We start from the raw sequence: 9049 nt of genomic DNA, 5'->3' as shown, positions 1-9049 counted from the left end.
CATCAAAATTGGTCCGGGGCATCTATCTCTCACTAAGACCATTAAAGCCTTAAGCACGGTTTGCTTTTCCAAATAATTGATGTCCTTTTCAGAGTATGTTCTCGCCCTCTACTTTGCTCTGAAGTCTTTAAAGTGAGTCAACCTTTCTCATCGTACGAGTCTTTAAATTTCAGTGTAAGATTGTAAAAATCAAAACAAAAAGTCAATAGTGTACTCAGCTGTGTCTCCCGCTTCAATTTCCCCTTGTATAAGACTCTTGTTTTCACAACTCAAAACCTTCGTCAAATGTTTTAATGCTCATATGTTCTCATAAATGCTTCCCCTTGAAATTCGCCGTGCTGGTCTTACACAATATGACGCATGCAATAGTCATGGCAATTAAGTTCCAGCAAAGCAAATCCCTGATTAGCAAAAGATGAGAGAAGTTGTAAATTGCAATTGGTAAAGCACATTTTTCTGTCTGACCTTTCACCCTTACATCCCCTTCGGGACACAATGTCTTTCAAATCCAGTAGGTCTCTGACAAATAATATCGTATCATAAATACAAGAGCAAAATTGAGCTTCAATATGGCTTGCAGTGATTTATGGAGGATGTTGGCTCACAGAATATAATTTAAAAAAATAATATGACAACCTCTCAATTCTAAGCTACTTACTTTGTTCCATATTTGCCACATTTAATGAGCCAAATGAGTTTTGCACTTTCCTGCTGAGAGTTGCATAGCCAAAAGAAAATATTCTCTTAACATTCTAACCTCCCCAATCACCAAAAGCAATGAAAGCCTTTGCAAAAAAAAAAAAAAAAAAAACTCCGATTTTCTATTGACCCAGATGAAGTTAAATTGGACTTTCTTAACTTGATCACAATTGTTTTTCATGGGTAATTGACAACCTGCAGGAAACACTCTTTTAAAAATTGAAGTAATGCACTCAAAAACTTTAAATTAAAACTTTGAAACAGTCAGCAGACAGAAACAAGTACCTATGGTGGGCTCAGTCAATAGAAACTTCATTACTGGTCGGCCTGGCAGGTAATCTTCTCGGCGACTGCTGTGTGAGAGATGCATTGCGCTAAAGCAACTTTCCCCAAGCAGGCACATTCCCAGCATGAGCCTTCAGTCACATGGTCACACTCAAACCACTCTGATGCTTTACTCTCAGCCTGGCTTGCTATTCAGTCTGTCAGTCAACTACAATATAACCTCAATGGATTACCATCTCTATTTCTGTTGTCGTTTAGGTGAGCTTTGCTCTATATGACCGGAAACATGTTCAGCATTTGAAAAGAGCCCAAGAGAAGAAAAGCCCGCTGTTTGCTAGAAGATGACAGAAGACAGAGTAGATTGATGAGGATACATAGAAAAGCAATCTTTTTTTTATTCCGTTGTAAGGTTGTCCTAAAACATGATCAATGATTATAAAAGTAACCAGCAGATGGCAGTGTAAGCGCAAATCAATCCATCAGCTCATACATCCATTTGCAGTAGCTTGGCTTCCTGCGAGTACATCAGCGCTCCATTTGAGTATTCAAGTAAATTTGTCAGTAAATTGACACGAGTTCACCATTATTTCAGTATTCATACTTTTTTGTGACAATTTTTGGTGCTGTGCTGTGGCAATTTCTTAAATAAAATGGGTGGGTGCCTTGGCTGAATAAAGGTTGGGGGAACGCCTAAACTCGCTGGGGTCTCGTCACAGCAACCTTCAGGCGAGAACAACCAAGACTTGCGGCCAGCCAATCCCTGGAAACACTGGTTTATAGCGCTTATCCTCTTCAGTGTCACGTCGTGGCCTGGAATCTATCCTGGGTGAGGGCAAAAGGCAGGCTACATCCTGCGGTCAATCACAAACTATTGCGAATGGAGCAAGGAGTTGGAATTGATCTCATACAAGTGGTATCAAAGTCAGTAATGTGAAACATGGGGCCATACAGCACAAGGCCATACAGAGTATGTTTTGGATTAAGCTATATTTAGGAATCCATCTGATTCAAATATTTCTAGCAGAATGGTAAGGATAAAATTGCATAAGAGTAGCAACAAAACAGCTTTATAAAAATTATATAACTTCAAATTCATAAATCAGGGGTCCTCAACCTTTTTTGCAGTGGATTGGTTCATACAATTTCGTAAGTTTTGTGGACCGGGAGGGTGTAGGATGGGGTCGGTGTCAGTCGTCGCTCCACATGATGAGCGGGATTTGTACGTGCTATTGTTACTCATTTCGCTAGCCTGTGTGTTTAAAATTAGTGTAATTTATTCAAAGTAAAAAAAAAAAAATGCTCACGATGGAATAAGAAACACTCCGTGTAAGGTACAATACTGACACTTTGTGTCCCCAAAAAAAGGGGGGGGCACTCACAATCCAAGTCTGAACAATCCATTTTATTATTTTTGAGGTTCGTCCTTGAGCTCGAACTATACAAGTTCCAAAATGTTCAACATGTTATATAAATCTGATTTAATTTTAAAAACCTCAAACAAAATTTGTTTCCAGAAGTTATTACACTGAAAAGTCCTCACACACCAAGAATGACTCATTTAATTATCTTTAATAACTGGATTGCCATTTTCCATTTTTCAAAAGAATTCCGGCCTCAAATTTTTTGATGCTGCTTGTTGAGCCCTAGTAGAGCTAATGTGCGCGCTCATATCCATCTTACCAGCCACAATGTTGTGTCACAGCTATCAAGCTAGCTTAGCAGCACTTTGATTAAAAGAGGAGACCATCGTTGATAAGACATCTGTTCGGAAATCTGGGAAGAGATTACCCAGCCTCATCTCACACAGAATCAAATGACGTAAATAAGTAATAAAGCCCTTGGCCGGATTGACTCGTACTTTTTTTAACCCAGGAGTTGCCAAACTTTACACATAATATTATACGGTACAATTATCTTTAAGTGAAATGTATATGTAGTTAAACAGATTATTCTTATAAACTAAATGTGTTTCCTGGGAAACAAATAGTTGCTTTTATTGACTGAACTGGGACATTTTTGCATCGGCTGTGCATGGATTGACAAGTGTTTAAATTGTCTGTTTTCTCTCTTTGGATCAACTTATGTCTACTTTCACGGCAGATCATGCATTGTTGCTTTATTAAGAACTTTAAAAAGACAGTTGTCTATTCTATCCGAATAAGGTCTATGGCCAGCCAGCCAGATAGAATTTGTCAAATACAACACAATAATTAAAATAAATTCTTGCGGCTGATTAAAAACAGAATTATCATTGCTTTATGATAAAAATAAATGAATAAATAAATAAAAAATAATATATATATATATATATATATATATATGTATATATATAAAATAGTAATTACACAGAAAATTAAATATTGGATTTCGGGGAGGACCCGAAGGCAAGTCTTGGAACAACTGCACTAAATTTCGCTGTACACTGTAAAGTCACAGTGTTTACAAGAAAGATTTATGGTTTCGTTCTTGGATTAAAAAAAAGTTGGAAGGAAAAGGGATATATATTCATTATATACATTAAAATTTTGTTGTGTGTGTTTGTGTCTGTGTGTGTGTGCGCGCATGCGTGTGTGTTTTTCCAATGGACTTCAATCATCATTTTCTCTCAGCAGTATGTTTCCAATCCCAGCAAACAGCTGGCCTGGCATTTAGAACACATGCGGATTAAGGGGCTGAATTATTTAAAGGCTCAATCCAGAATCGGACCATATCACTACTTATGATGCCAAGATCTGCCTTCTGATCATTTTTTTCCCCATTAATTTCATGAACAAAATGGCCGTGAGAAACACATCAATCTATCCCATTCATTTCACAATACATTTGCCTTACATTTGTTTGTGGTTTTGCTTTAAAATAATACTTAACCAAATCAATCTTTTATGTATGGATTTTTTACTGCTTACAATTCTTATAGCAACCGCAGACACCCCCATGCTGCAAATTACGTTGATGAGAGTGTACAGAAAGGCCGGGCGTGTGATGATGCATGTTAAAAGCCTGTGCAAAGGGTAATCTGTGAAGTGCAGATGTCTCAGTGGCCGTTAGGGCTCATTGGTTCGCATATGGGACTGATTTGCATATGGTGGGAGTGTCCTGAGCCAGCCCTGGGATGAATGAGTGGTTGAAGTCAGACAGAAAGTAGGCTTTGGACTAAGCAGACATCTGCATGGCTCAAAATGCCTTGCTCATTGCAAATGATACGTCTTCTGCTATAAGTGGAAACAGTTGGAATAGGATATACCATAAATATGGTCAACAGAAAACTCCCCGGACTCGGCAAAAGAGGGGAAATATGGGTGAGTGTTATTTTCTATACTTTACTTGAGAAGCCTTTGAACTTTAACAAGGAAACATGCACAATTTTATCGATATAACATGACTGACAATGCAGATTGGTCTGTCTTTATTGATTTTTTTGATTATTCAAATGTCTTTCTATTATTTTTTATTACAGGGAATTTTCATCCTTTTGCTATGCATCGGCCCTCTGTCCTGTTTGGCAACCTTCAGTCAAGCAAAAGAACTCATCTATAGAATAAAGGAAGGATTACCCAAGGGGACCTTCATAGGAGCCATTGGAGTGGACTTAAATTTGGATTTAACAGTTGAACCCCCCTATTTATTCAGTGTGGCTCAAAGGAGGCTCAGTGAACAGTATGTGACACTCAACAATCTAACTGGAGAGTTTTTTACATCTGCGACCGAGATTGACAGGGAGACACTTTGCCCTCATAACCCAAACACACATGGATGTTTCCTCTCACTGGATGTGTTTGTGCTTCCTCAGCAATATTTCCAGCTCATCAAAGTTAAAATGATCATTGAGGATGTCAACGATAACAGACCAAAGTTCTCCGTGGATGAGATTGTTCTATTCATCCCAGAAAACACACCCATCAACGCTCGCTACGCGGTGGAGCAGTCCGCAGTCGACCCGGACCTGGGTCTTCACGGAGTGCAGACCTACTGGCTCGTGAATGACTTTGGCGTATTCACGCTGGATGTGGAAGAAAACGAAGGAGGCGAGCTGACACCCTTCGTCATCGTGACCGATTTCTTGGACCGAGAGACCCGAGCTGAATATGTCACAGACATCATTGCAGAGGACGGAGGGACCCCGCCTCTACTCGGCGCAGCCACGTTAAAAATGGTCATTTTAGACGTGAATGATAACTGTCCCCAGTTCACAGAATCACACCTGAATGTAACTCTGCACGGAAACGCCACCAAAGGGACACATTTGGCTCGTCTACATGCTTTTGACCCTGACCTTGATGCAAATGCTCAGATCAGCTATGCTTACAGTGAGCGTGTGCCAAGGGAGACTAGAAGCTTGTTCCATTTGGACAGAACTACAGGGGTGATCAAACTAGCGGGGAAAATCGACACTGGTACAGCCATGTTTTACAAACTCACAGTTCTGGCCAATGGACCTGGTTGTATTCCCGCCGTTGCCACGGTTGCTATTCGTTTGATCAAAGTTCAAATGGGTCCCCCGGCAGTCATACCGAGATACATCGCTCAGGAAAAAGATGGTGTGGTGACAATTAAGGAATCGGAGCCAGTATATTCTCCCATTGCTTTTTTTACTGTCAAAAACATTGATGGCAGTCAAAAGGTGGACTGCCATTTGGAGGGTACCGGTCCATTTCGGATTGAACCGTATCAGCTCGTCAAGAATGAATTCCTGCTTGAAACTACAGAACCGCTGGACTATGAAATGACACAGGAGTATGAGCTCATTATTGTTACGGAAAATAGTCACGGGCTCATCATCAAGACGTTCCTCAAGGTGCAGATTTTGGATGAAAATGACAATGCTCCTGTCTTTGAGCAGTCTTTGCTGGAGATATCTATTGATGAGAACAATCCCCCCAACACTTATCTCACGCAGCTGCATGCCACAGACCAGGACAGCGAAGTCCGAGGAGAGGTCATCTTTCTCCTTGGAGGCGACGCTCCTGGGATCTTTGTTTTGGATCATGTGACAGGTATCCTGAGTGTGACCACGTCACTGGACCGTGAGGAGAAGGAAACGTATCGCTTCATTGTGAGGGCAGTGGACCAAGGAACTCCAAGGAGGGAGTCGATTGCCACAGTGGTGGTGGCAGTCCAAGACCGCAATGACAATAGCCCACGGTTCATCAATAAGGATTTCACCTTTTTTGTCCCTGAGAACTTCCCTGGTTACGGCGAAATTGGGGTGCTCTCAGTGACGGATGCTGATGTTGGGGAAAACGGATGGGTGGCCCTTTCCATCCTCAACGGTAGTGACATCTTTATGATAGACACGGGCCGAGGCACCTTACGGGCCAAGATCTCGCTTGATCGCGAGCAGCAAGGTACATACCAGCTGTGGATTGAAGCCGTAGATGGTGGGGAACCCGCGCTCTCCTCCGTCACCATGGTGACCGTGCTGCTGTTGGACGTCAATGACAATCCGCCGATTGTCCTCTTCCCTCAGTCAAATCAGTCGTACATGTTGGTTCTCCCCAACACTCTACCAGGAACGTCCATCACAGAGGTGTATGCTGTGGATAACGATACAGGAATGAATGCCGTCATCGCTTATAGTATCATTAAAAGAAAGGGAGGGGAGCCGGGGTCGTTTTCCATTGACCCAGAAACGGGAAATATAACTTTAGAGAGGGAACTCAGCAACCGCGGTCTCCATAGCCTTCTGGTAAAGGTCAGTGATCATGGTCAGCCGGAGCCACTCTACTCAACGGTCATGGTCAACTTATTTGTGAATGAAACGGTGAGCAATGAAAGCTACATCCAGAGTTTGCTGACAAGGGAGGCTGATATTGAAATAGAGGACAGACCCTGGCAGGTTGGTCAATTGCAGGAGGGACCTGAGAGGTATGACATTTTTCCGTGTAAACCTGCCCTCATTGCCCTTTCGGTGACATGCATCGGGCTGTTCTTCTCCCTGGTTACACTGACAGCTTGCATATGCTTAAAAAGATTTCAGAAGCAAAAGACAAAATCAGAAGCTGAGTTACCTCTGAAAATGAAGACAGACTCTGTGCAGGTTAATAATAGAAATTTGAGACATGTCTCAAACATTTGATGTCATACCCGCACATCTGTTTACGCCAATGTTTACAACACACACTGTGAGAAGTCGACGTAAATTTTTAGTCTGTCATAACGTTCGAAACATTCATTGTATAAGATCCGAGGCCACTTCATTAGGAACACAATAAGATCCAACATATAGCCGCAAAAATGATTATTTTTCGAAAATTTTAATTTAATATATCAGTTATTTATTATTATAGGTATAGTTTTCAGTGATGTAGATTTTCACTGCATCATACTAAGAAGTGTTAATATTTCATCCATCCCATGCAGGTGAGTATAATGACAGTGCTCTACTGAAATAACATTAAGTGTTAATTCAGCTCTTTTATTGGATCTAAATCTGTTAGCAAAAATGTGATGCTGAGTGAGTGTATGTTCATCCATAGACACAATTTTCTTTTTTCTTTGCAACATGGCTAACTTCACAAATTTATGTCAAAGTGAAGAAATGGAAAACAAAGTTAGTAGCGGCATCCGCAACATTAAAATGAGGAATGTTTTGAAAATGTCATGTATATATTGTACACTTTTATTTTTTTTTTGCAATTTTGAATGAACATATTTCATCTTTATAGGGCACAGCTGATCATCATTTTATGACTGTTGTAAACCAAACATATTGTTGTCATGGCTGTCACACTAGGAATTTTTTTTTTTTGGATGGATGTGAAAAGAGGTGTTTTTTTAAAAAAAAAAATATTTATAATGTGACTGTTTTGGAAGTAGCACACCAAGAGGAATGATTACCTTTTGTATTTCTGTATTCAAATGTAAGATTGAGTAAGCGTCTACACAATATCAAAATGTATTTAATGGCACACTGTTCACGAATGCCATTTAAAAGATCTCTGTCATAATGTCTACCAAGCTAGATTTAAAAAAAATTCTTTTTTTTTTTTTTTTTAATAAGTCCATGAAAATTTGGATCCATCCATTTCATAGTGAGGACTGACCTATAGGCCTGTTTGGACTGAGCTTTCACATCTCACCCAAGAGGCCTCTCTCTTAAAGTTTTGTTTAACTTTGCAGTTGAACCTGTTATAGCAGTTCTGTCCAGGTGCCATGATTGGCAAGATGCTTTTTTTATTGACACAGAAGTCTCCTTATGACGCCATACATTGCACCAATGCATCCAGTTGGTCTGTTTTGTTCTATAATACAAATCGTCCTCTACGAGCGTGCAATTCTCAATGTGTCTGTGAAATTTTACAAAGTGTGAGAGTAAAAGTAAATATTAAAGTACTTTATTTTATTATACATTAGCGTTTGGATTCATATTTGCAAGTCTGACGTTTTTGCTTAACTGGGCAATGCATGCATGCAACATCAACAATACCACAGAAAGCATCTTCAGAAACCTTCAACACAAATAATGTGGTGAAAAAGTCAAAGATGAAAATCCGGTTTGGCTGTTATCACCTGCAAAGGTGAGCACTTGGGCGTTCACATCCAGTCATGCATAGAAAGAAAACAAACATGACTTGACTATTTCGCTCTGTTTTTACAACATATCATTGGAATGTTAGATTCGTAAAAGAAAGAAACTTATATGGGACTCGTTTGCGCACACTCCCAAGTATGGAACTCGATTGCGCCGCACATCTTTTTTATATTGCTTGGGTTTGGCTCGAACAACAACAGAAAAATGCAAACAAACCAGTGTTGGGCATGCACGCGCACACATGCAGCGTCACAAGTTATAAACAGCATCGCAGCACCAATGCATGTCATGTAAGCACGGAGCACATCAGGAGCAGCTCAGTGTAATCCGTCGTAATCACCTCTGGCCACCCTGTACCCTTCACAAATAGGCTGTGCTATGATATTCATTTGACACAAAAAATGTCAAATGTAAAAACAAAAAGACACAAAAGTGCAATAAAATGTACGACGTGTTGCGAAATGTCCTGATATGCCTTCCAAGTAGATTCAATAATCAATCAATTGAGAATACATTCTATTTGAAATCAATTTA

General features: G+C 40.2%; 1 protein-coding gene across 1 annotated transcript; it reads left to right on the top strand.

Annotated features, from left to right (window-relative positions):
• Window positions 1–4125: 4125 nt before the first annotated feature.
• On the top strand, window positions 4126–8331 carry pcdh20 (protocadherin 20). The gene is made up of 2 exons (XM_088295262.1): window positions 4126–4283; window positions 4442–8331. The coding sequence occupies exons 1-2, from the start codon at window positions 4236–4238 to the stop codon at window positions 7058–7060; spliced, it is 2667 nt and encodes an 888-aa protein (XP_088151388.1). The 5' UTR covers window positions 4126–4235; the 3' UTR covers window positions 7061–8331.
• Window positions 8332–9049: the final 718 nt, after the last annotated feature.

Source organism: Idiotropiscis lumnitzeri, chromosome 5, assembly GCF_059441095.1.
Source record: "Idiotropiscis lumnitzeri isolate Australia: NSW breed Sydney's pygmy pipehorse chromosome 5, RoL_Ilum_1.0, whole genome shotgun sequence".
Taxonomy (NCBI): Eukaryota; Metazoa; Chordata; class Actinopteri; order Syngnathiformes; family Syngnathidae; genus Idiotropiscis; species Idiotropiscis lumnitzeri.
The sequence above is the reverse complement of the archived record's forward strand: the minus strand, read 5'-3'. Positions and strand labels throughout refer to the sequence as shown.

Bases quoted from the DNA above. Each gene is read 5' to 3' on its own strand.
- pcdh20 (XM_088295262.1), top strand. From the start codon at position 4,236: ATGGTCAACAGAAAACTCCCCGGACTCGGCAAAAGAGGGGAAATATGG. The intron at 4,284-4,441 runs GTGAGTGTTATT...TTTTTATTACAG, and splicing joins GCAAAAGAGGGGAAATATGG to GGAATTTTCATCCTTTTGCT.